Source organism: Oncorhynchus keta, chromosome 19 (genome assembly GCF_023373465.1).
Source record: "Oncorhynchus keta strain PuntledgeMale-10-30-2019 chromosome 19, Oket_V2, whole genome shotgun sequence".
Classification (NCBI taxonomy): Eukaryota; Metazoa; Chordata; class Actinopteri; order Salmoniformes; family Salmonidae; genus Oncorhynchus; species Oncorhynchus keta.
In genome coordinates, this window is record NC_068439.1 from 39,206,752 (window position 1) to 39,233,763 (window position 27,012).

Consider the following 27,012-nt stretch of genomic DNA (forward strand, 5'->3'; position numbering starts at 1 on the left):
AAAATAGTCTATGGCTTGGGTGGGTGGGGTTCTTGGACGATTTCCCCGGGCCTTCTTTTCGCACCGCCTGATATAGGTTCTGGATGGCAGGGAGCTCGGCCCAGTGATGTACTGGTAAGTATTCAAGCCCTTTTGTCACGGCAAGCCTGGCATTCAGAAGTAAACATTCTTTAGTCACATACGTTCTATGGACTTATTGTGTGCAGGCAGTGTTGAACATGGTTGTTGAATGACCTCATCCCTGTACCCCAGTGGAGCAGTGGATTTCTAAAAGATTCAACCACAAAGACCAGGGTGGTTTTCCAATGACTTGCAAAAAAAGGGAACCGATCGATAAAAATCTGTTTTTAAAAATGACACTGAATAGCCGTTTGAGCATGGTGACGTTATTAATTACACTTTGTATGGTGTATCAATACACCCAGTCACTAGAAAGATACGTGTCCTAACTCAGTTGTCGGAGTGGAAGGATAACGTTTAAGGATATCAACATGAGGCCAATAGTGACTTTAAAACAATTAATGGCAGTGATGAGAAAACTAAGGATGGATCAACATTGTAGTTCAGCCACAACATTAATCTAAATGACAGAGTGAAAAGGAAACCTGTACGGAATTTAAAAAATACAAAAACATTCATCCTGGCTGCAACAATGCAATACAGCAAGATTTGGGCAAAACAAGCATTTTTTCCTGAAAACAAAGTGTTTTGGATTTGCACCAAACATTACGAAGTACCACTGTCTATATTTTCAAGCATAGTGGTGGCTGCATCATGTTATGGTTATGCTTGTAATCGTTAAGGACTGGGGTGTTTTTCAGGAATAATAGAGCTAAGCAAAGGAAAAAAAAATCCTAGTGCAAAACCCGGTTCAGTCTGCTTACACCAGACACTGGGAGATGATTTCACCTTTCAGTAGGACAATAACCTAAAACACAAGGCCAAATCTACACTGGAATAGTTTACCATGAAGGTCGTGAATGTTTCCGATGGGCCGATCTACAGTTTTGACTTAAAATCCGCGTGAAAATCTTAGGCAAGACATGAAAACATTTGCCTAGTTATGATCAACAACCAATTTGACAGAGCTTGAAGAATTATGAAAATAATAAAATAGGAAAATATTGTATAATCCAGGTGTAGAAAGCTCTTAAAAAGAAAGAGACAGTTCCAATATAATTGCTGCCAAAGTGATTCTAACATGTAATTGACTCAGGGGTGTGAAAACATATGTAAATGAGAACTGCATTTCATTTTCTAATAAATTAGTAAACACTGTTTTCACCTTGTCATTATGGTGTAGTGTGTGTAGATGGGTGAGATTCCCCCCCCCCCTTCATTTTGATTTCAGACTAAAAACAAAATGTGGAATAAGTCAAGGGGTATGAAAACTTTCTGAAGGAATTGTACTTCTATTCACCTACAAGAAACCTGCCTGTCTGAGTAAAAGAGGAGAAAAAAACTCAAAAACAAAAGCATGTGTTAAAATATGATTTAATTTCACAAACTTACAATACATTTAATTACACCCCCCCAAAATAAAACATCTAACCCATTCTATTTACATGATATAAAAATAATAATAATTCAGGACACAAAGTCAGTCAAGTGCTGTCCAAAAGAGCCAATGTGGCCCTGGGAGAAAGTGTGAATGTTGTGGTAGCACACACTCCGGGTGGTGAGTGTGATTGGCACAACAGGCACAAAGTTGGGCACCTCAGTTCTCCAGGTAACAGAAGATACTTCTTTGGGGTCCTTTCGCTGCTGGTGTGTCTTTTTCCCGACATGGCCGCTTAACAGCCGGGGCCAAAACCTCTATTTGTCCCCGCTTCTTCGTCTGCAAAATAAAGATATTCGGAGTGAAATATGAGAAATGACTCCTGTTGCTAAAATAATAGACCAGAACCGAGCAGAGATGCACCAAGCTTGTCAACAAACTCTCCACCACGTTAGCAGCAAATGTCCCATTACGATAACATTTCCATTTAGGGACTCTTCATTTCTTATTAGAATGTAATTATTTTGGTCTCGGCATGGAGTCCCATTACAATTCTACACACCCAGCTGTGTTTGTTGAGGTCTGTAGATCTACTGTACGGCTCGGAGAAGTACTACAGCTATTTAAAGATCAATTAGGCCTCAGTTTAAAACAGAACTCCCCAACAGAGTCTTAACACGGTTAGCAGGATCTGTCACATTTTACTGTAATTATCATTAAATGTCATTATGACTAATACAAATTAGAGCCAATTTAAAAAGAGACAATGTCCTGAGACAAATTGGAATTTCATGTTTCATGCTGCTTCCCTGATCGGTTCAGAGATGATATACATAGAATGCACAAAACATTAGGAACACAATTCCTAATATTAAGTTTCACCCCCTTTTACCCTCAGAACAGCCTCAATGCATCAGGGCATGGACTTTACAAGGTGTTGAAAGTGTTCCACAGTGATGCTGGCCCATGTTGACTCCAATGCTTTTCACAGTTGTGTCAAGTTGGCTGGATGTCCTTTGGATTTGTGGACCATTCTTGGTATAGACAGAAAACATTTGGGAACAAGAAAAACCCAGCAGCGGTGCAGTTCTTGACACACTTAAACCGGTGCACCTGGCACCTATACTACCATACCCTGTTCAACAGCACTTAAATATTTTGTCTTGCCCATTCACCCTCTGAATGGCACACATACACAATCCATGTCTCAATTTATTATTATTATTTTTTAAAAATGTGACTGAAGTAGATTTAACAAATAAGGGACCATAGCCTTCACCTGGACTCACCTGGTCAGTCTCACGGACACTCACTGTATACAATCATTTAGAAATACATATTCCATACAGATCTAGTTTGTTGTACACATTCAGCTTAAAGCTGAGTAAGTACGGATAAGAGCGAGCAGTGAAACATCGACAGCTATGGCCTTTGTCGCCACCCTATGGTCTAATATCAGTACAACACTACAGGCTCCAACATGACAACTAGCAAAACGAGCACAGCAATGACTAAACTGGCACAAGTTCTACAGAAGAAACCATGTGTTCTTAAAAATGTGGAATGGATGGGAGTGGATAGGGAGGCTTTCTAAAAGATAAATTATAATTTGTTTACAACACTGACCAACAAGCACCCTCATCCTCCTATTAGTGTTGGGCACACAGGATTACATATAAAACACCAATCTCCATCTCTATGGTTGAACCTGCCTGTTTTTTAGGGGCCTCCGCAGCAGAGGCCTCTTTCTCTGGCGACAGGCTTTGGAAGACGAACCCTCGGGTGTTGCGGGGGGCTAGAGGGTTCCCCTCAGAGATGCAGGCCAGCTTCTGCAGCACCGAGCGGGGCTGGCTGAGCAACGAGCCCCTCTTCACCTAAGGTCGGGGTTCAAAGGTTGAATAGAGATCAAATGGTCAGAGTCATCTAGTAAAGATTCTTAGGAGGAGCAGATTACACAACAATGTCACACTAGAGCGGGTGATTACTAGTATGGGGAAGGTAGTGACCATGGTGGGTTGAGAGGGTCTCTGGAAGGGGTTCTGAAATGGGTTTCTCTCCGCCTGGGGTGCAAGAGGCAACTCTGGAAAACAAGAGATGGAGGGACTGTGATGGAGAAGGGTTAAAAAGAGGAGCACTTCAAAAATGAGAAATGTAGTCATTCCTTATATCTCTCATTCCATATCAGCTCACCTTTCTTCTGTAGTTTCTTGGCAGTCAGTTTCTTGGCGAGCTTCATGAACTGGCTGTCCTCCTCTCCAATTTGGTCCCCCTCTTCCTCGTCCTCCTCTTTCTTGGCCTTAGCGTCGGCCTAGAAGGACAGAGGGGAGTTGGACACATGATACACCATACATAAACGCACACTACATAGAAGACAGACCAGGGGTGTAATCATCAGTACAAACCTTAGGCAAACTGAAAAAGTTCCGCAACGAATACGCAACGAATTTTTCTATTGGAAAAATTCAGCAAGGTCCCTCCTCGTTTGGTTCCTAGTGAATACACCCGTTTCCCCTGACAGAGTAGAATGACACACACCAAGTGTTCGATACACTCCCATATGCTATACAAACCTGTTCTCGTAGCCAGTGCTCCCTTTCCAGCCTCTCCTTCCTCCTCTGCAGCTCTGCCTGGTCCAGCTCTTCTTCCTCCTCCTCTTCCTCCCCCTCCACCCCCATGCCATCCATGTCAAAGCCATCATCTATGGAAGAAAAGCACCACACACAATCTAAAAAAATAAGGTATTTAACCTTTATTTGCCAGAGTCAATGTTGTTACCAAGGTCTCTTTTCCAGATGAGCAGTGTTTAGTGCAATATGAAAATACACATTATATACACAAATCATAAAAACACATTTTTCAGTAAAAAGATACCCTAACAGCAGTCTGAAATGCCCTTAGAGGCACCAATTGAAGTGTATTGAGATCATATCCTTCCAACACGGAAGGAGGAGAAATAAAAACTAAAAGCAGATCTCGAATGGATCTCCAGAGTTAGCCATCTCTGAGACCGGGTTTAGTATCTCATACGTCTGTCTAGAAGTTAACAATGAAGTAAGGTACTGAGGAAATTTATGCAGGAGGGCTTTATAAAATGTTCTTAAAAAAGCAGCGCAATACATCGATCTACAAGACTTCAAAAGAGATCCAGCCTACTTTCTCATCAGATGAAATACATTTGATTCATTTCTGACACAATGCAGATAAGAGTACTGTAATAATAATGATGAACTGCACAATGCAGACAAAGAGTACTGTAATAATAATGATGATGTTCACCGATGTTCTTCCAGCGGAAGCGGCGAGCTCGGCCCGGGCCGTCTGAGTGCAGGTCCCCGTCGGCGAGGTAACGCTCCTGGTACAGCCTCAGTCGCCGCTTGTCGTCGTCAAGGACCTGTTTCCTGTAAACGAGCGGATTCAAGCAAGCTTTAGGGTAAACATTTCACACAGATATCCTATGATTGGATTGCTCCCACCCCAAATAAAATAAATGAAACCATTCTACACTACCTATAAAGGTAACACACATTGTGCATTGCTTTTATTAACCAAATAGCAGTAATAGTAATGACTATAGAAGTTATTCTGATTGTTTTGTTGAGGTATTTAGAATGTTCTGTCAGCACTTACATGTGGATCTTGTTGACCTGGTCCTGCAGCTCTTCATCAGAAGGCAGTTCGTCCAGCAGCTCCTCTTCCTCATATTCATTCTCACCATCATCCTCATCCTCACTGCCCACGTCACTACCCGAGAGCTCAGCCTCAGAGTCCACAAACTCTGTTATGCGCCTGGAGGGGAACACACACACACACACACACACACACACACACACACACACACACACACACACACACACACACACACACACACACACACACACACGAATCCAAAGTGGGCTTAAACTATCCTCCTGGAAATGACATTTTAAACTGATGGAGAGTGGACGGACAGTAGGCTAACTTATGCCTAAAGCTAATGGCTGGTTAGGGGATGCGGGCTGGCTGATCAAAGTTCACAGGTGATCTTGGATGGAGCAGTCATTCTGATATGACACCACGCTCTGAACTCTGATATTCTCATTGTAGGATGCCGAGGGATGCATTCTGGGATCAGTCAATCATTTCGATATTAGAAACATACCTCCCGAACCGAAACCTTTTTCCCTTGGGATCTACACGACTCACCTGGATGCCCCATTTTGAAATCAAAACGGTTAATAGTGATGAGTGTGCATATCTTATAAGGTATGGGCACCTACTCAAAGACCTAAAAACTATAGACAGACTAAGAGAGTACTGAAACTTTTTCATTTGACAGAATTTCTCACAACACCCACCCCGAATCAAATAGCCACAAAAAAAAAAAAGAATTTCAACTTCTACATCAACAAACTCACGTTTTCATCTCTTATCAAAATGAAAAGAAACCAAAACATTTAATAAAATGCAATTTGTCAGTTTGTATATATTGCCCCATCTTTACTCTCCATTTCTGTAAAAAAAAATAATCAAAAAAATCAAAAATCAAATCCAAGAAAGTGTTCTGTTCTAAAATTAAAAAAAAAATACAATCAAAATGGGGTGACCCCAATGCAGTTCGCCGTTTGGGGTTTTAGGCTGGGTTTCTGTACAGCACTTTGAGATATCAGCTGATGTACGAAGGGCTACATAAATTTGATTTGATGATTCAGGAAGTTCTGCCTCCACTTACATTTTCTTCTTTCCTTGATGGGGTGCAAACACAGCCTCCCTCTCCTCTTCTACCTCGTTCTCTCCATCCTCCTCATCGTCCTGCTGAAAGGAAGGAGTTAGTTCACCTGTTCAGGCTATACATCGTTGATGCAAGCGAACGCACACGCTCAAGTGTCTTACTTGCTCACTCTGGCTCTCCACGTCTGACAGAAGCCGAAACTCGCAATCCTCTTCCTCCTCCTCCACCCGCTTCTTACTACTGAAACACCACATAAATTGCATTTAGCCTTTACAGGGATCAATATTTGAATCTACAGCCTGAGAATATCATAGTTGGTTAGTAGAAGTGTAAGGTTACGGAATGGAATAAACTGACACGCAGAGGGGAAATTATTTATCAGATGTTAGGCTTGCGCTTTTTACCCGTCTTCAGCGGTTGAAGAGTTTGGGGTGGGGCTCGAGTTGGATCGCAAGACACCTATATAGAAAGAAAGATTAAGAAATGGAACCAAAACATCACACCTGTATACTACCCCCTTATATACCCCATCACACAGACAGACACACTTACCTTGAGTAGTAAACTTCCCAGAGCAGAGGCCGAGCAGCTGATCCATGTCATTGTCTCGGTCCATTTCCAACTCCATCTTCTCCTCCTCCCTCTTCCTCCCTTCCGCTCCTTCCTTCTCCCTTTCTGCCTGTGCGCTAGTGAACACTCCCGAACAGAGCCCCAGCAGCTCATCCTCTTGCGTTGCCCCTAGCCCTCCCTCTCGCTTACTCTCTTTCACTCCCCCCTTCTGTGTGGTAGGGAACACTCCCGAACACAGCCCTAACAATTCCTGCGAAGCCCCAAGACCCCCCACGCTGCCCTCTCTAGCCGTCCCGAACACCCCAGAGCACATTCCTAACAGCTCCCCCATGTTAGCATCCATAGCGTTCTCATCCAGGCTGTCGAGTAGGAACTGTCTCTTGTGGGAGCGCGGGGGGCCGGTGCGGGGCCCCACATTGAGGAAGCCGTCGGCATCCAGGAGCTGGGAGTCCTCCTCCACAGAGAAGCATCCCTGGGACGGAGCCCCCAGGGGGCCAGAAGACTCGCCGGGGGAGGGGGGAGCGTACAGGTCCTGGGAGTCCTCCACGGGCAGCGAGAGGGAGGGCTCAGAGAGTTTGCCTGAACTCTGTGGGACGGAGAAAGAGAGGGATGAGACTCTGGGGATGAATCTCAGCAAAGGAGTCATCCTTTCTTCCTCAAGGGTTCAACTCTGGCTGGAGATAAGCATGTCTGTGCAACTTGAATTCAGAGACTTGTGGAAGTAGGATGCGCAAGTCTGAACCAAAAATGTATGTTTTGACACAGAAGATTTAGCTTAATGTAGAAACTGAAATACGGACAATGACTGTTGGTCTATAACTCACAGGTAGCCTAATAATAGTATTTCTTGCAGTAAAATGATACACCATATGTTCATTTTGTCTCTGGGTATAGGAGTGGAAAAATCAGATTTATTTATTTCAGCATTTTGAGAGAATGTGTATGCACGGTTAGGGACTGTGCAAACGTGCAGTCTGTCAGCTGACAATAGGCTATTTCAACCACATAAAATATGCATCAAAGACGAACTGAAATCTTAGATTCATGATGGATAGTTTTCACTTCCTTGAAACCAATGATGTAATTTGGACATTTTGCAGGGGGGCAAAAAAACCCTGCTGTTTTAGAGTTAGGATATTGCATTTTCGCTCCGGTCCCTACACGTCCACTTTGAATAGTGTTGCTTGACATGACAACAAATGAAAATGCCAGGGAATAGTTATTGTGATTGGTTCCTACCCTAAGTGTTGATACGCGATTCCAAGGCTACATTGAATGCTCTCTTAGTAGCTAACATTCATGCGCCGTGTATTCCTCTATGATTTAAAAAGACAGTTGCACAAACATGCTGATTTAAGTCTACACCGTCACTGGTATTATCAGGCTGTATAGCTATGAACGTTTGCTCTGACTCAGCCAGCTAACTAACAATTAGCATTAGCGGCTAACACGTTTTGCACCCAACTTGGCCATGTTCTGTTATAATCTCCACCCGGCACAGCAAGAAGAGGACTGGCCACCCCACATAGCCTGGTTCCTCTCTAGGTTTCTTCCTAGGTTTTGGCCTTTCTAGGGAATTTTTCCTAGCCACCGTGCTTCTACACCTGTATTGCTTGCTGTTTGGGGTTTTAGGCTGGGTTTCTGTACAGCACTTTGAGATATCAGCTGATGTACGAAGGGCTATATTAAAATAAAATTGATATGATTTTGATTTGATTTTTGAAGTGGCTTGTTTGGCAGTAGCTAGATTTGATTCCAATTGGCGACAGATTTTAATGCAAATATTCTACAATTTGTATAATATAAAGAAAATGCTAATTTTCTCACCAGCGGTGTTTCAACCAAACGGACTTGTTGCAGATAAAAACCTGTGGGGTCACAATTATTTTTTTTGCTTAAAGGTGCTATATGCAGAAATCGCTCTGCCATTTCCTGGTTGCTAAAATTTGAAATAGTTTGCCTAATTTCAGTTTGTGAGACAAAACAAGCAAGTATACTGTAGAGAATCATTGTACCATCTAAACCGCTGTGAAATATCTTAACAAAAAATATTATATTTTCAGCTGGTGTACGTAAGATACAAAAACTAAACCTGAGAATGGGAAACATAGGACAGATCTACCACTTAGACTTGCTTTCAATGAGAATTACAGATCTGTCACTCAATTCTATGTGAATTTGATCAGGTCACCCCCCCACCAAAAAAAGTGACATATAGCAGCTTTAAGTACTCATGTACCGGATAAAAATCAATAGTTCAATGTGTTTCCTGCGCATTTTCAACTCGACTGATAGTTGTCAAAAAAAACTGTTGCGTTAAAAAGCTAGATGTGTTTACTCTGGTCTTGGCATGTGTGCTCTAGCCATCCTCTCGCAGATACACTGCAGGTAGGCTTGTCTACATGATGAGATTAGCCTATAATGGATAATGATTTCGATTTGTCAAAACAGCAGTCAATATTTATTGGAAAGCAGTAACAAGCTCATAGTACATTTCCCCCACCCTGCCAAGTTCTTCATAACATTTAATCTGTAGCTTAATAAACTACATCGTTTCCTGAGTTGTTGTGGGAGGACCACACACACACACACCATATCATCGTGCGACTCCCAAGTTTACGTTGATATGGTTATTATATTAATATTGGCGCATAAAGGCGTTTCCACTAAAGGTAGAGCGATTATGATTTTTCAACACTGATACCGATTATTGGAGGACCCAAAAAAGGCCGATACCGATTAAGTAGGACATTTTACATTTTTTTTATTTGTAATAATGACAATTACAATACTGAATGAACACTTATTTTAACTTCATACAATACATCAATAAAATCAATTTAGCCTCAAATAAATGAAGCATGTTCAATTTGGTTTAAATAATGCAAAAACAAAGTGTGGGAGAAGAATGCAAAAGTGCAATAGTATTGCCAGTGTAACAGTAAAGCTTCCATCCCTCTCCTCGCTAACTAGCTAGCCATTTCACATCGGTTACACCAGCATAATCTCAGGAGTTGATAGGCTTGAAGTCATAAACAGCTCAATGCTTGAAGCATTGCGAAGAGCTGCTGGCAAAACACATGGGGCAGCAGGGTAGCCTAGTGGTCAGAGCGTTGGACTAGTAACCGGAAGGTTGCAAGGTACAAATCTGTCAGTTAAGAACAAATTCTTATTTACAATGACGGCCTAGGAACAGTGGGTTAACTGCCTGTTCAGGGGCAGAACTGCCTAGTAAAATAAAAGTTGTAAAAAATAAAACTAAAAATTTAAAAAATGAAAGTGCTGTTTGAATGAATGCGTATGAGCCTGCTGTAGCCTACCGTCGCTCAGTCAGACTGCTCTATCAAATCATAGACTTAATTATAACATATTTTATCTAACGGGTGGCATCCCTAAGTCTAAATATTGCTGTTACATTGTACAACCTTCAATGTTATGTCATAATTATGTAGAATTTTGGCAAATTAATTACAGTCTTTGTTAGGAATAAATGGACTTCACACAGTTCGCAACGAGCCAGGCGGCCCAAACTGCTGCATATACCCTGACTGCTTGCACGGAACGCAAGAGAAGTGACACAATTTCATCACCCGTTTGGAAAAGTAGAATCAGGCACCGCATCGATTATAGGCAACGCAAGACACGCTAGATAAACTAGTAATATCATCAACCATGTGTAGTTAACTAGTGATTATGTGAAGGTTTTTATTTTGTTACAGAATTTCACCTTTTCTCCCCAATTTCGTGGTATCCAATTGTTAGTAGCTACTATCTTGTCTCATCGCTACAACTCCCGTACGGGCTCGGGAGATACGAAGGTTGAAAGTCATGCGTCCTCCGATACACAACCCAACCAAGCCACACTGCTTCTTAACACAGCGCGCATCCAGCCCGGAAGCCAGCCGCACCAATGTGTCGGAGGAAACACAGTGCACCTGGCAACCTTGGTTAACGTGCACTGCGCCCGGGCCCGCCACAGGAGTCGCTGGTGCGCGATGAGTCAAGGATATCCCTACCGGCCAAGCCCTCCCTAACCCGGACGATGCTAGGCCAATTGTGCGTCGCCCCACGGACCTCCCGGTTGCGGCAGAGCCTGGGCGCGAACCCAGAGTCTCTGGTGGCACAGCTGGCACTGCAGTACACAGGGTTAGTACACATTTTTGACAAATGGAATTGAATGACTGTTTCATGCCTTTTAACCAAAATTCCATGACCAACGGTTGGTGGCATGACCACAACAATTGGCGCTTACTTTTTATATGTACATAAAAGTATATGTATTGTGGTATGGACACTGGGATGCTGCTTTCTGATCCCAAGTACCAACTCCTGTCGTTGTGCAAGGCACTTAACCCACCCAAAGTAGAATACCTGTTAGGCAAGAGTTTAAAACAGATGTGGTCAACCCTTAGGCTGGAGAGCTACTGGGTGTGCAGGCTTTTGATCAAGCCCTGCTCAAAACAGAGTTCATCAAGGTCCAGTTGAGCAGCTAATTTCTTACGTGGTTTGTTAGAGAGAGGGACTGGAATAAAAGCATGCACAAACATTAGCTCTCCTGGAGGATGGTAGACCAACCTTGATGTATAACATTGCAACCAAACACATTTAATGCCTGTTGAAATAATTTGCTCATTCAATATATATCAAAGATCAAATGGCTCTGGTAGGCTAGAATTTTTTTTATTCTGTGAAGCAAACACACAATTTTTCCAGTAAATGTACCTTTGACTTTAGTCATATTTATTAGTTACCCCAGAAGTGTTTACTTTGCAGGCTGACTAGCATCTATTGAGTTACAAAGCATCTACAAAACCAGTTGAAGCCACATATTTCAAAAGGCTACATCAAATATGTTTTCCTAAAATAAACTGTTTGTGATTCACAAATTACTACATGATTCGATTCACAACTAATACAATGGCGAAGTGAACCACTAGTTTTGTAAAAAATGAATTGTTTAAATGATGAAAAAAGCTAATTGTTCCAAAAAAAGCTAATCAACTTTGTGCGACCTTAATCACAAGTGTTGGTGGAAAGTTTATGGGGACATGACTCATGACATTAATACATGCGAAAAATAGGTAAGCAGCTAACTAGAGGGTACAAGATATTCCTGAATTGGCTACCTAGTTATTAGTCTGTCCTCCCATCATATTTTATAGGCTAGGCCTACCTGCTGCTGTAGCAATGTCCGACTGTCGCTCTCTCCTTGAGCAACATCCCAATTGTCTTGCACACGTGCAGGCCACAAACAGACGCGCTTAAGTGTCATGCTGATCCTGGCTGATATGTAGATTTTTATTTGATTGACAAAATATTTAAACTGCCTAAAAAAAAAACCTACTTTAACAGAAATGAAATTCATTCTACAAAACCTTTTGGATTTGATCATTATCCAAAACTGTTCCAGGCCTGGATAACGGCATTTAAAAATTCTCCAGGATTTTCATGACCGTACAAACTCGATGCGGTATGACTTTACTCACATAAAAACATGGTTCATCAGCACGCCTGGTTGTGTTCATGCCACATTAAAAGGGTAATACAATTCTACAGCCAAATGACACGACAAATACTATTATGCTCATATTTAAAAAAAATAATAATAATAAAATAAATATATTGCACACGCACAGGAGGTCCCGCAACTCCTGTCAAAATCGCTCCATCGCCCCTGCTTAAACTGTCACGTAACGCATGCATTACCGGGAGACACGCATACTGGGGTCTGTTTGGTTATGACTGGCGCTCTCCTGACACTTTTATACTGTCATACAGTGGTACGGAAAACACCGGGTCCTAGTCATATATGTCATCAACCCTTCTAAACTGTCAGTGTCTTACCTTGGAGGCAGATCCCAGGAAGCTGGGTCGAAAGAAGCAGGGTGAGGGGGAGCGGAAGGTGCTTGCTGACAGACCCCTGCCTCCTGTGGTGCTGCGGTTGACAGGCTGGTAGGACGGCAGCATAGAGCCCTGCAGCTCAAAACTACTGTTGTGACTGTTGTCCTTGGCCAGGGACAGAGAATCTTCCTCCTCTGTAGCAGGAAAGAGACATAGAATGTCAATTAAAATTGAAATAGGGTCGTAAAAAAAAAAAAAAGTTGTTTCCACTGGAAGAAAAAACAGATTCCATCAAGGATGAGAGTATTTTCTGAAGTAGCACAGTTGTGACAATTGACTTGAAAGATGTTCGGTCTCTGCTCACCCATCTTTGTGTAACTGTCTTGACCACCAGGCTCTGTCCTCTTCACACCATCTCTGTGATACAGACTAAAACGTCAACAACTTGGGACAGATAACACCGATATGAACTCACTGAGCACATACATTTACACCCGTGTTCATTTTCTGAATTATTTTTCTACATGTAGTCTCATCAGTCATTTTGACTACATTATAAGTCTTACTCACATTTGTAATTGTAATAATGATTGTGTAGTTAAGTCTAGTATTGCTTCGTTAACCTACAGTAAACATTAATCAGAATTCCATGTGCGTAAACACACATAGCCCTGTCCTACCAAAATATTTTTCTGCATAACATCCTACTCTCTGCCAACAGCAGACATATGACAAACATAAGAATACATCATATTTATCTGGCCATGTAATAATTATCAGGCGCAGAGAGCGAAAGAGCAGCACTCGGTCGGCTTCATTGCCATTTTTATTAACGTTTAACAGCCACACATTGTTTCGCCAAGTGAAACAAAAGCTCAACTCTGAATCGAGTCACAAGTCCCTATTGCTGAAGTTCGAGTCTCAGTGCTCAAGTCGGAGTCACTGGGTCCACATCAACTAAAAGTTATTTACCCAGTCAGTGTAATCAATAAATGGTTTGCTATCCCTTTTTCTGTGCCACCAAATGCTTGCATATAGGCTATTGGTAATGTTATTCCAACTAATATAATTGCGAAGTGAGTAGTTAATTTCATCCAAAAGAATTGTTTAAATTAATCATATGAATCAGTCCAGATGTTAAATCAACTTTGTATGGCCTTATTCCCAAGTGTGTGACTGTTTTTTGAGGGGGGGACACATGACGAAAACATGAAGACATACTAATAATAGCTAAACAGTTAACTGGAGAGTACAATATATGTTTTGAACTGGCTATCGAGTTATTAGCCGGTTCCCTATCGTATTATAGGCTAGGCCTCTGACCCTCGCCTTGAACGACACGCTCACCTTGCACACATGCAGGTGATGCACACAGACAGACAGACAGACCCTAAAGCAGGGGTGTCAAACTCATTCCATGGAGGGCCTAAGTGTCTGCAGGTTTTTCTTTTCAATTGAGTCCTAGACTACCAGGTGAGGAGAGTCCCTTACTAACTTGTGACATCACTTCATCAATCAAGTACAAGGGAGGAGCGAAAACCCGCAGACATTGAGCCGTCCGATCAGGGATGATACATAGATTTTTAATTGACTGATGAAATATTTAAAAAACTGTGCCTTAATAAATTACATTAATTACACAAATTTCCATGACTTTTCTAAAACGTTTTGGATTGTATCTTTTTCTATTCTATCCCCCCCAGGCCTGGAAAAAAACATTTTGAAATTCCAGGACCTTCATGATAATATGAACGCAGACACTCCTTGGAGAGAAAATAATAGCTAGAATGTTGTTTTACTGTTAAACTTAACGCTGCAAATTGTTAATAATTTCATAAAGCAGTTTGTGTTTCTTAACCAGAGGGTAGATAACTAGAAGAAAGTTGCCTGCACGATGTGTATAATCGGAGGTGGAGCTGGAGCCTGTCTGCCCATGCGCATTGTTTGCAGCCCTGCAGCTAACCAGCTGATGTAGTCTGTTTGTGCCAGGTGTGGCACGTCCTTCCCATTGCTGAACAGAACTGCGCATCTGTGCAGCTAATATTGTTTTCATCACTGAAAAGCTCTCAAACTCTATAAAAGACTCTTATCCAGTCCATTTACTACACAGATTTGTCACAGAGATAATTTCATCTCGTTTTTGTGAAAATAAATAAATAATGTAGTCAATTGCCACAGAAAAATAGGTGTTTCACAAAAATTTGTCACACTTATGCTGACGGAATTAACACTGGCGTACACATTTACATTATTTGAATCGACCAATCACTTTTGAGAAGGTTTCAGATATGTGGTACCTTGCTCTCTGCACAGCAAAGCTTCCCCATGACCACTGAAACAGAGCAGTACCTCGCTAGCTACGTTGCCTTTGTCTTATGCAGGCCTGCAATCTGAAGGCCACGTACTATCAGCCCATGTATATGACTGAGACTCCCGGATATCAGCACCACACACGTACCCGGTGCGCGAGCAGGAGCTGTTGGCAAACAGCATGAGGGTTCCTTCTGTGTTGGGCAGATCTGGTGGGGGAGAGGGACACTTTAACCTTGACGGGGAGGGGCTCCTTACACTCCTCTGGGCCACACTACCCTCATCTTCATCCGGATCCTCTTCCTCGCCACCCCCCAGTAGCTCATCTACACCCTATGGAGTGACAAAAACAGGTTTTGACAAACTCTTAACCACACCTACTTCATGTTTCCTTTACAAGTCATTGGACATGCCTGGCTCCCCTCTCCTGGTCCATTAACCCTCGCTAAGTGAAACATTTAAAGGTTTTGGTCTTGAATGTTTCGGTTCCCATCTTCGAGCACCACCTTGAAAAGACTACGGAAAGCACACTGGCTGTGGAACATCAACGCGGATGATCCACTCTTACCTCTTCCCCCTCGGAATCCGTCATTTCCTCTTCCTCCTCGTCACAGTCCTCGTTGTCTAGACGATAGAGGGCAGCCTTCCGTTCTCTATCCTCCTGTCTCTTTACAGCCATGGCTTGCTGCAGACGGGTCTTCAGGTTGGTCAGCTTCTCACCTGAGGACAGAGGGAACACAGGACTGGTTAGGAAAGACTCGTGTAGCTGGAGGACAGAAGCGAAGACTGTTGGAAATATTTCAGGAACCTGGCTTACCAGGAATCATATGGGATGCAGTGCAGTTACCTCTTTAGAGTGTGTGGAGGTTTAGAGAGACTGTGTGTGAGATGGTGTGATGAACGGTACCATGTCCATACCAGGCGCGGTGTGTGCAGCCTCCTCCTCCCCTTCCTTGATGGTGGTGGTTACAAAGTCTTGGTGGAGCTCCTCGCCGCTGTCTTTACGGATGACGCTGAGCTGCACAGTGCGTTCCCCTCTGGGCCGGGCCACGGGCTGGACGTGGCGTAGGTACCGCTCCTTCAGCGCCTCCACGCCTAAGGGAGAAACAAACAGTTTAACTACAGATACATAACCAACTTGACTGGGTTACTTCTCAGCTCAATTTATTCAAGCTCACCCTATTCTGCCACAAAAAAAAGTGTGCTAAAGCAGTGGCTTAAGTTGTCCCACCAAAATCCTTTTGTCCAGCACACGCAATTGACAACAGCATGCATCTAAAAACAAGGCTTTAAACCCCAACCCACCATATGGGAAATATTGTGCTGGAGTTGACATTGCAGAGGTGAATATTTTTTGTTGTGCTCTCACCTGGGTTAACCCGAGGGGGCTCCAGATCGAAGGACCCATCATCAGCACACAGTTTGGAGACCGGCGGAGGCTCTACCCCCAACTCCCTCAGTCTGGCAAGCCTGTCCTTCTTGGGTTTGGGGACTGGTGGAGCTACGGGCTCCACGCTGGCCGGAGCAGGTAGGGGCTGAGTTACATCCACATCCCCTGCTTTCGCCTCCATCTCCTGGGCTTGGGAGACGGAGGCCTCTGCCTGGTTCTGCTCCAGTGGTTCAGCCTCCATAAATTCTGGTGGTGCCATTTCAGCACTATCCAAACTTAAAAAAATATTGGCCCCCTGCATAATGGCAGCCAGTTCAGGTAGTGGGGATTCATCGTCGTAGGAATCCGGGGTTGAAGAGGTCTCACCTGCCCTACTCTGGTTCTGGTTCTCCTGGTGTGTGGAGGTGGTGGCCGGTAACTGGGAAAGAGCCTGGGTTGAGTGTGGGTCCAGGGAGTCTGGGGGCCGTTGGGGCTCCTTGGGTGGGTCTGGGGGAGGTGGTGCTGGGGTTGCCTCCTTTATCAAGTCCCGATACTTGGCAGACCTTTATGGGGAAAAAAAAAGGGTTATATCCTTAAAGGAGCAATCTGCTGTTCAAACAATAAAACGGAAACCCTATCAGTTTTGGTAAAAGGTTGAGGAATTGGGCTCAAGGTAATGCAACGACAGACCTATGGATGCAAGGACTGACCACATATTAGGACGGGGAATTGCCAGGGACCCCACAATACTTACTGTTTGTGCCGAAAAGATATGTATTGCGATTTGATACTGTGCATATGAGAAAATGAGTTTTAATCAGTCACGGAAATAAGGGCTGAAAACATGTCGGCTAACAATTTAAAAATTAGATAGAGAAAAAGCTACATGGGGAAAAAATACAGGCGTTTAGACACAATTACAGCAGACTAGCAGTAGCAAACGCTACCCAGCAAAATAAAAAACAAAATATATATATTTTTGCAAATCGACACTTGGAGTCAAAGTATCGATACAATATCCTAAATAATACTGCAATATATAATGGTATCGATCCCCCCCACCATCACAACCACCTATATAAAATGGCTAAAACTATGTTGAGGTTATACAGAGATTTTGGGTTCTGATAGGGTATGACAGTTAAACTAAGCACATGAGGCATTCATAAGTAATATTCAGAATCAATAGGTATAAAGCACCTTCAGAAAGTATTCAGACAACATGACCTTCCACATTTTTGTTACATTACAGTCTTATTCTACAAATGTATCTACACACAATCCCCGTAATGACAAAGCAAAAACAAGTTAATTATTTTTTAAAAGCCTGAAATATCACATTTACATAAGTATTCAGACCCTTTACTCAGTTTTTTTTGTGGAAGCACCTTTGGCAGCAATTACAGCCTTGAGTCTTCTTGGGTATGATGCTACAAGCTTTGCACATCTGTATTTGGGGAGTTTCTCCCATTCTTCGCTGCAGATCCTCTCAAGCTTTGTCACATTGGATGAGGAGTGTTGCTGCACAGCTACTGTCCTCCATCCAGACATGTTCGATCGGGCGTGTCCCGAAGCCACTCCTGCGTTGTCTTGGTCTGAGAGTCTTTAGGCAAACTCCAAGCAGGCTGAGTGGCTTCCGTCTGGCCAATCTACCAAAAAGGCCTGATTTCTGTAGTGCTGCAGAGATGGTTGTCCTTTCGGAAGGTTCTCCCATCTCCACAGAGGAACTCTGGAGCTCTGTCAGAGTGACCATCAGGTTCTTGGTCACCTCCCTGATCAAGGCCCTTGTCCTCCGATTACTCAGTTTGGCCAGGCAGCCAGCTCTAGGAAGAGTCTTAGTGGTTCCAAACTTCTTTCAATTAAGAAGGCCACTGTGTTCTTGGGGACATTCAATGATGCAGAAATGTTTTGGTACCCTTCCCCAGATCTGTGCCTTCGACAATCCTGTCTCGGATTGTGGAAACAAACTGGACGATCTACAATTACGACTATTCTACCAATGGGACATAAAAAAATGAATATCTTATGTTACTTATGTTATGTTGAGACTTGGCTGAACGATGTCACGAATAATATAGAGCTGACTAACTTCTCAGTTTTTCGGCAGGACAGAGCAGCGACATCTGGTAAGACGAGGGGCGGGATGTGATTAATTTGTCAATAACTGCTGGTGCGCGATGTCTAATATTAAACAAGACTCAGGGTATTTCACGCCTGAGGTATAATAGCTCATGATAAGCTGTAGACCACACTATGTACCAAGAGACTTCACATCAAAATGATTCGTAGCAGTCTCTTTACCACCACAAATTGATGCTGGCACTAAGACCACACTCAATCAACTCTATACGGCCATAAGCAAACAAGAAAATGCTCACACAGAAGCGGCACGCCTAGTGGCCAGGGACTTTAATGCAGGGTGATCTAGAAGAAAAAGAAACGCACACTCTGATTTACCACCCCAAGATATTCCTAAACAACGTCTATTTGTGCCCCTACTGGATGGAAATTACAAATGTAATGGCACTTATACATGAAGATCCTTCAAACACCCACAAACAGGGAAATCGATCCCAATAAAAGGTGTCATTACGTGCTCCACCCAGGCAGTTATTTATCTTATAACTTGTCCTTGTGGTAAAAATTATGTAGGTAAAACAAAGAGCGAATTAAAAGTACGTATCTCAGAGCATCGTAGCACCTTTAGGTGTAAAAACTTTACTTATCCAGTTGCGGCCCACTTCTTGGAGGCAGGCCACACTTCTGTCTCTGCGTTATATTGGCATCGAACAGGTCACCCTCCCTAGGAGAGGGGGTGACCTTGATAATTTATTGTTAAAATGAGAGGCTGCCTGGATCTTTAATTTAAAGACCCTTGCGCCCTTTGGTTTCAACGTAGACTTTGATCTGAAGCCATTCTTGTGACTTTGCCATTGTAATTGTTTGTAAGCTTGTGTAGTCAAATTAATCTATGATCGTATGCTATCCATTTGTTGTTTGTTTGCTGTTCTTTGTATGACATTTTAATGTTTGATTATTAACCAATGATATTAGGCCACTCTTGGTCATGATTACAGACACCTGTGTCTTGACACTATATAAACGAGTCATCCCGCAGTGTTTGTGATTATACCCTGATGAAGACAGATTGGCTGTTGAAACGTTGGTAATTAAAATTTTGCATCTGAGCTCCTAGAGTGTGCAGCTCGCTTTTATTTTCAACTTTAATGCAGGGTAACACGTGTAACTGGAGGAAGAAAAACAAAACCTCTAGAGTCTAGACCACCTTTACTCCACACACAAAGACGCATACAATGCACTCCCTCGCCTTCCATTTGGCAAAACTGACCATAATTCTATCCTCCTGATTCCTGCTTACAAGCAAAAACTAAAAGCAGAAAGTACCAGTGACTCCCTCAATACAGAAGTGGTCAGACGACGCACAACTGTTTTGCTAGCAGACTGGAGTATGTTCCTGGATTCATCCAATTGCATTGAGGAGTATATTACCTCCCCACAGTGAACGTACATACATTTCCCAACCAGAAACAATGGACAACAGGCAACATCCGAACCGAGCTAAAGGCTAGAGCTTCCGCTTTCAAGGAGCGGGACTCTAACCCGGAAGCATATAAGAAATCCCGTTATGCCCTCTGATGAACCATCAAACAGGCAAAGCATCAATACAGGACTAAGATCGAATCCTACTACACCGGCTGAGACGCTCGCTGGATGTGGCAAGGCTTAAACTATTACGGACTACAAAGGGAAACCCCAGTCGCAAGCTGTCCAGTGACACAAGCCTTCCAGACAACCTAAATGCCTTTTACGCACGCTTTGAGGCAAGCAACACTGAAGCATGAATGAGAGCACCAGCTGTAATGGACGACTGATCACGCTCTACGTAGCCGATATGAGCAAGACCTTTAAACAGTAAAACATTCACAAAGCCGCAGGGCCAGACGGATTACCAGGACGTGTACTCAAAGCATGCGCAGAGTGCTAGTGTCTTCAATGACATTTTCAACGTCCCTGATTAAGTCTAATACCAACATATTTCAAACAGACCACCAGTCCCTGTGCCCAAGATAGCGAAGGCGACCTGCCTAAATGACTACCACTGCGTAGCACTCACGTCAGTAGCTATGAAGTGCTTTGAAAGGCTGGTCGTGGATCACAGCAACATCATCAGAAACTCTATACCCACTCCAATTCGCATACCGCCCCAACAGATGATGGTGTTGATGCAATCTCAATCGCACTCCACACTGCCATTTCCCACCTGGACACAAGGAATACCTATGAGAGAATGCTGTTCATTGACAACAGCTCAGCATTCAACAACAGTGCCCACAAAGCTCATCACTAAGTTAAAGACCATGGAACTAAACACATCCCTCTGCAACTGGATCCTGGACCTCCTGACAGGCCGCCCCCAGGTGGTAAGGGAAAGCAACACATCTGCTATGTTGATCCTGAACACTGGGGCGCATGCTTAATCCACACCTGTACTCCCTGTTCACCCAAGACAGCGTGGCAAAACATGACTCCAACACCATCATTAAGTTTGCTGACGACACAACAGTGGTTGGCCTGATCACCAACAATGATGAGACAGCCTATAGGGAGGACAGAGATCCTGGCAGTGTGGTACCAGGAAAACAACCTCGCTCTTTCTCAATGTGAGCAAGACAAATGAGCTAATTGTGGACTATAGGAAAAGGAGGTACGAGAGAATGCCAAGAGTTTGCAAAGCTGTCATCAAGGCAAGGGGTGGCTACTTGGAAGAACCAAATATACACTGCTCAAAAAAATAAAGGGAACACTTAAACAACACAATGTAACTCCAAGTCAATCACACTTCTGTGAAATCAAACTGTCCACTTAGGAAGCAACAATGATTGACAATACATTTCACATGCTGTTGTGCAAATGGAATAGACAACAGGTGGAAATTATAGGCAATTAGCAAGACACCCCCAATAAACGAGTGGTTCTGCAGGTGGTGACCATAGACCACTTCTCAGTTCCTATGCTTCCTGGCTGATGTTTTGGTCACTTTTGAATGCTGGCGGTGCTTTCACTCTAGTGGTAGCATGAGACGGAGTCTACAACCCACACAAGTGGCTCAGGTAGTACAGCTCATCCAGGATGGAACATCAATGCGAGCTGTGGCAAGAAGGTTTGCTGTGTCTGTCAGCGTAGTGTCCAGAGCATGGAGGCGCTACCAGGAGACAGGCCAGTACATCAGGAGACGTGGAGGAGGCCGTAGGAGGGCAACAACCCAGCAGCAGGACCGCTACCTCCGCCTTTGTGCAAGGAGGAGCACTGCCAGAGCCCTGCAAAATGACCTCCAGCAGGCCACAAATGTGCATGTGTCTGCTCAAACGGTCAGAAACAGACTCCATGAGGGTGGTATGAGGGCCCGACGTCCACAGGTGGGGGTTGTGCTTACAGCCCAACACTGTGCAGGACGTTTGGCATTTGCCAGAGAACACCAAGATTGGAAAATTCGCCACTGGCGCCCTGTGCTCTTCACAGATGAAAGCAGGTTCACACTGAGCACATGTGACAGACGTGACAGCCTGGAGACGCCGTGGAGAACGTTCTGCTGCCTGCAACATCCTCCAGCATGACCGGTTTGGCGGTGGGCCAGTCATGGTGTGGGGTGGCATTTCTTTGGGGGGCCGCACAGCCCTCCATGTGCTCGCCAGAGGTAGCCGGACTGCCATTAGGTACCGAGATGAGATCCTCAGACCGCTTGTGAGACCATATGCTGGTGCGGTTGGCCCTGGGTTCCTCCTAATGCAAGACAATGCTAGACCTCATGTGGCTGGAGTGTGTCAGCAGTTCCTGCAAGAGGAAGGCATTGATGCTATGGACTGGCCCGCCCGTTCTCCAGACCTGAATCAAAATTGAGCACACCTGGGACATCACGTCTCGCTCTATCCAACAACGCCACGTTGCACCACAGACTGTCCAGGAGTTGGATCCGCCACCTCATCAGGAGCATGCCCAGGCGTTGTAGGGAGGTCAAACAGGCACGGAGGCCACACACTACTGAGCCTCATTTTGACTTGTTTTAAGGATATTACATCAAAGTTGGATCAGCCTGTAGTGTGGTTTTCCACTTTAATTTTGAGTGTGACTCCAAATCCAGACCTCCATGGGTTGATAAATTTGATTTCCATTGATAATTTGTGTGATTTTGAAGTCAGCACATTCAACTATGTAAAGAAAAGTATTTAATAAGAATATTTCATTCATTCAGATCTAGGATGTGTTATTTTAGTGTTCCCTTTATTTTTTTGAGCAGTGTTTTTTTTAATTTGTTTAACATTTTACGTTACTAAATGATTCCATATGTTATTTCATAGTTTTGATATCTTCACTATTATTCTACAATGTAGAAAATAGTAAAAATAAAGAAAAACCCTGGAATTAGGTGTCCAAACCTTTGACTGGTACTGTCTGTATTAGAGGTCGACCGATTAATCGGAATGGCCGATTAATATTAGGACCGATTTCAAGTCTTCATAACAATCGGTAGGTAATCTGCATTTTTGGACACCGATCATGGCCGATTACATTGCACTCCACGAGGAGACTGCGTGGCAGGCTGACTACCTGTTATGCGAGTGCAGCAAGGATCCAAGGTAATGTGCTAGCTAGCATTAAACGTATCTTATAAAAAACAATCAATCTTAACATAACTACACATGGTTGATGATATTACTAGTTTATCTAGCTTGTCCTGCGTTGGGGCGGCATGGTAGCCTAGTGGTTAGAACGTTGGACTAGTAACCGAAAGGGGTCAAGTTCATATCCCTGAGCTGACAAGGTACAAATCTGTTGTTCTGCCCCTGAACAGGCAGTTAAGTCAAATAAGAATTTGTTCTTAACTGACTTGCCTAGTTAAATAAATATAATCGATGCGGTGCCTGTTAATTTATAATTTAAACATAGCCTACTTGTCACGCCCTGGTCTTAGTATTTTGTGTTTTCTTTATTATTTTGGTCAGGCCAGGGTGTGACATGGGTTAATTATGTGGTGCGTTTTGTCTTGGGGTTTTTGTAGGTTGTGATTGTGGTATAGTAGAGTTGTCTAGGTCAGTCTATGGTTGCCTAGAGTGGTTCTCAGAGGCAGTTGTTTATCGTTGTCTCTGATTGGGAACCATATTTAGGCAGCCATATTCTTTGAGTGTTTCCTGGATGATTGTTCCGGTCTCTGTGTTTGTTTGCACCAGATAGGGCTGTTTAGGCTGGTGTAACCGATGTGAAATGGCTAGCTAGTTAGCGGGGTGCGCGCTAATACTGTTTCAAACGTCACTCGCTTTTAGATTTGGAGTAGTTATTCCCCTTGCGCTGCAAGGCCGCGGCTTTTGTGGAGTGATGGGTAACAATGCTTCGAGGGTGGCTGTTGTCGATGTGTTCTTGGTTCGAGGCCAGGTAGGGGCGAGTAGAGGGACGGAAGCTATACTGTTACACTGGCAATACTAAAGTGCCTATAAGAACATCCATAGTCAAATGTATATGAAATACAAACGGTATAGAGAGAAATAGTCCTATAATAACAACCTAAAACGTCTTACCTGGGAATATTGAAGACTCATGTTAAAAGGAACCACCAGCTTTCATATGTTCTCATGTTCTGAGCAAGGAACTTAAACGTTAGCTTTTTACATGGCACTTATTGCACTTTTACTTTCTTTGTTTTTGCATTATTTAAACCAAATTTAACATGTTTCATTATTTACGAGGCTAAATTGATTTTATTTATGTATTATATTAAGTTAAAATAAGTGTTCTTTCAGTATTGTTGTAATTGTCATTATTACAACCCCCCCCAAAAAACTGTCCGATTTAATCGGTATCGCCTTTTTTTTGGTTGGTCCTCCAATAATCGGTAACGGCGGTGAAAAATCATAATCGGTCGACCTCTAGTATGCATGTATATATCTATAATTAATGTAATCGCAGATTGCCAGACAAAACCAGATGAGTATAGTTCAGAAATGGTAGTGAAAACTATTACAAGTAAAAAAGAAATCCAGGTACAAAAATGTCTACTTACTTGAGTAGTGCCATAGCAGAACCTTCAGGTCGGGCTCTCCTCTTGAAGAACTGGTCAATGCTCTTGGGCTCAGGCATGTGATAGGGCAGCCCGCATGTGGATTCTGCAAAGGAATTAAGAAAACGTTACAAGAGACACTGGGTTGGACAATAGAAGCCACAAAGGACAAGTGTGTAGCAAGTCATGTAGAGACAAAGCATTGTGGAACACGGCAAAACACTACATACAGACACACCATTGTAAAATGAACGTGAATAAAAACTGACCACGGACAAGCCTCTGGGTCTCACTGTGCAGCTGCTTCATGGCCTCTTTGCTGGCTCGAGCTGCCTTCCTTTCCTGGGGACGCTGTTTCGGTCCAGCCTCTTCATCTCCCTCCTCATCGTCAAATAAAGGCTCCTTAGGGAAAGATACAGAGCATAGTTCTGACACAGAATACAGTGCATCTTCTACCTGCATAGCACACAAATCACTGACTTAATGTACAGAGAAAGCTAAGTAAGACTAGCCATAAACTCAAATGAACTCTCAAACCACTATTCTAGGGGATTTCTTTTGGGAGTACGTTTGCTTTTTAGTGACCTCACACCTACAGACACTGAGATGACTTAAATGTTGCTCTTACTTTGTGCATCTTGGCTTTTTGTTTTACTGCTGCTCTGATGGCATCCAGAGACTCTTCCTCTTCATCATCATCCAGACCAGCATCATACAGGTCATTGTTAACAAGGAGACAACCGCTGTCATTCAGAGTACAGGGCAAAGGGGTCTCCTACAAAACAGAGAGTGATGGGGATAACAAGTCTTTAATTTGTCTCAAAACTCTTCATTTTACACAGCCACTTATTTTTCTGTCCCTCAATCTCTCTTACCTCCTCAAGTCTCCCTCTCTTCTTCTGCCGCTCCAGAGCCTTGCTGTTCTTTTCTTTCTTCTCTTGGTGTCGCTGGCTCTTCTCCCTTCTCTTCCCTTCCTTCTTCGGTTTCACAGCCTTTCTTACCAGCTCTACCTCATCCTCTGTCGTGCTTTCATCACTGTCGACAGGGGCTATCCGGGATATCTTCTTGCTCTCTAATTTAGCCCTTTTGACCTCTTCCTCAGCAGTCTCCATCTCATCTCCACTGGATGCTGATAGGACCAGAGCCTCTGCCATATCATGCACCTCCTCCTCGCAGTCACTGTCTCTCAAGGCCTTTCGACAACGGGACCGCCTGTTTACTGTCATGTCATCATCCGAATCTGGGAAAAATATTACAAGCCATCTTAATGACTAATGCGGTATAGGTGGTATTCCCGTTGCATCACAATGCAAACTATTTCCTATTAAAGTAAGTAGGTTAGTTTGCATTGGTGGTTGAATAGTCAAGTACTGCAGTTTGCATTGATAGTCTAAAGTCAAAGACTATTCATCGTTTCTCATCACAGAGCAAATGGCCCAGCACTGTATATTTACATAAAAAGGGGGCTCTGGTCAGGTGGTCTGTTAAGGTACTGATCAATCTTCTTTGTTGTGTCACTGTACCTTGCAGGTCAACAGTATTGCTAATCATCTCAGAAGCCATCTGCATCTCCTCCACTGGTGAGCCCATCCCGCTGTCTGAATCACTCTCAGCTACTGAGACCTCAGCAGGGAGCTCCACTGCCTGGATAGGGGGGAAAAACAATGACAAATTCACCTCATGTTGATGTTAGATGGAACCATGCCAGTCTTTTTCCTACAAAACCATGGTCTGTCTTCTTCATGCCCAGTGACAAGACATACAGTTGACTGATTTAAAAAACTTTGACAATTGAAATATGAAAAACACGGTTGCAAATTGTAGGTAAATTAACTTGCATCTCTGTTCAATGTTGGGTCGCCGAAATGGCTGTGGTGCTTGCGGCGCCTTCTCTCTCAGCTGCCACAAAGAACATACCGTTACGTTTGCCAGCCGGACATTCCGTGGTTAATGTCACACCTAACCTAGGAAACTGTCGAGAAGAATCAACAGTTAACACCGGCCTGTTCATTACTCACAGTCAGTGACAGTGTTACCCTGTGAAAATGACGAACAAACAAATCTTTCAAAACTTAGACAAACTTAACTAGACAAACTTAACTAGCCAAAGCCGGACGATGGTTGTTCGCCAGTTAATTAAAGGTAACGTTAGCTAGTTAATCCAACTCAATCAGCAACAATCCAGGTACCTAGTTAACGTTAGAGAGTTTACTTAGTGGCATGGGTTATGGCGGACTCAATCGCCCAAATAAATGAACGTAATGTATTGGTATGCAGCTAGCGAAAGTAGTTGACTTAGCTGCTGGTCAATTCGAAAATATAAATTCTTACCTGTTGTTGATGGACCACCAGACATATCTTGACTTTATTCGCCAATTATGTGTATTCGCAGTGAAGCTTCATTAAAATCGGGAAACCAAAACTTCTGTAGCGTTTTAAACTATTTCCAAACATAAGGCACAAATATCAGTGTAAAATGTTGTATGGCTAATGTTATTAAATTGTGTTTATTGACTCGAATTTAGCTAGCTAGCTACCGTTCTCTCCCTCCCTCGCTCCCGCTTGTTCTGAATTAATATTTTTTTAAATTTTTCGCGCGCTGACAACGAAAGTCTATCCTTACATCTGTCAGTCATTGTCGTTGT

General features: G+C 43.3%; 1 protein-coding gene across 5 annotated transcripts; it reads right to left on the reverse strand.

The window, feature by feature from the left end:
• Positions 1-1,477: 1,477 nt before the first annotated feature.
• On the reverse strand, positions 1,478-26,968 carry LOC118398266 (claspin-like). 5 transcript variants are annotated; one of them, XM_052470558.1, is made up of 24 exons: positions 26,699-26,967; positions 26,202-26,339; positions 25,891-26,007; positions 25,243-25,607; positions 24,996-25,142; positions 24,637-24,769; positions 24,371-24,473; positions 16,297-16,859; positions 15,846-16,022; positions 15,496-15,647; positions 15,076-15,260; positions 12,982-13,034; positions 12,621-12,811; positions 6,759-7,362; positions 6,611-6,665; positions 6,368-6,446; positions 6,207-6,289; positions 5,126-5,284; positions 4,775-4,896; positions 4,069-4,196; positions 3,689-3,806; positions 3,505-3,578; positions 3,211-3,372; positions 1,478-1,837 (listed from the first exon to the last, which is right to left on the reverse strand). In XM_052470558.1, coding segments are annotated over exons 2-24 (3,891 nt in total). In that variant the 5' UTR covers positions 26,203-26,339; positions 26,699-26,967; the 3' UTR covers positions 1,478-1,717. The 5 variants fall into 5 exon arrangements, with proteins under 5 accessions (XP_052326518.1, XP_052326521.1, XP_035649328.1 ...); XM_052470561.1 differs by having other exon boundaries at positions 1,535-1,837; positions 6,207-6,286; positions 6,368-6,443; positions 26,699-26,968; XM_035793435.2 differs by having other exon boundaries at positions 1,535-1,837; positions 25,891-26,011; positions 26,285-26,339.
• Between the last annotated feature and the right edge of the window lie 44 nt (positions 26,969-27,012).

Bases quoted from the DNA above. Each gene is read 5' to 3' on its own strand.
- LOC118398266 (XM_052470558.1), bottom strand. The intron at 6,290-6,367 runs GTAAGACACTTG...CCTTCCTTTCAG, and splicing joins TGGAGAGCCAGAGTGAGCAA to CAGGACGATGAGGAGGATGG. The intron at 4,197-4,774 runs GTGAACATCATC...TTTCTTCCATAG, and splicing joins CTTCCGCTGGAAGAACATCG to ATGATGGCTTTGACATGGAT.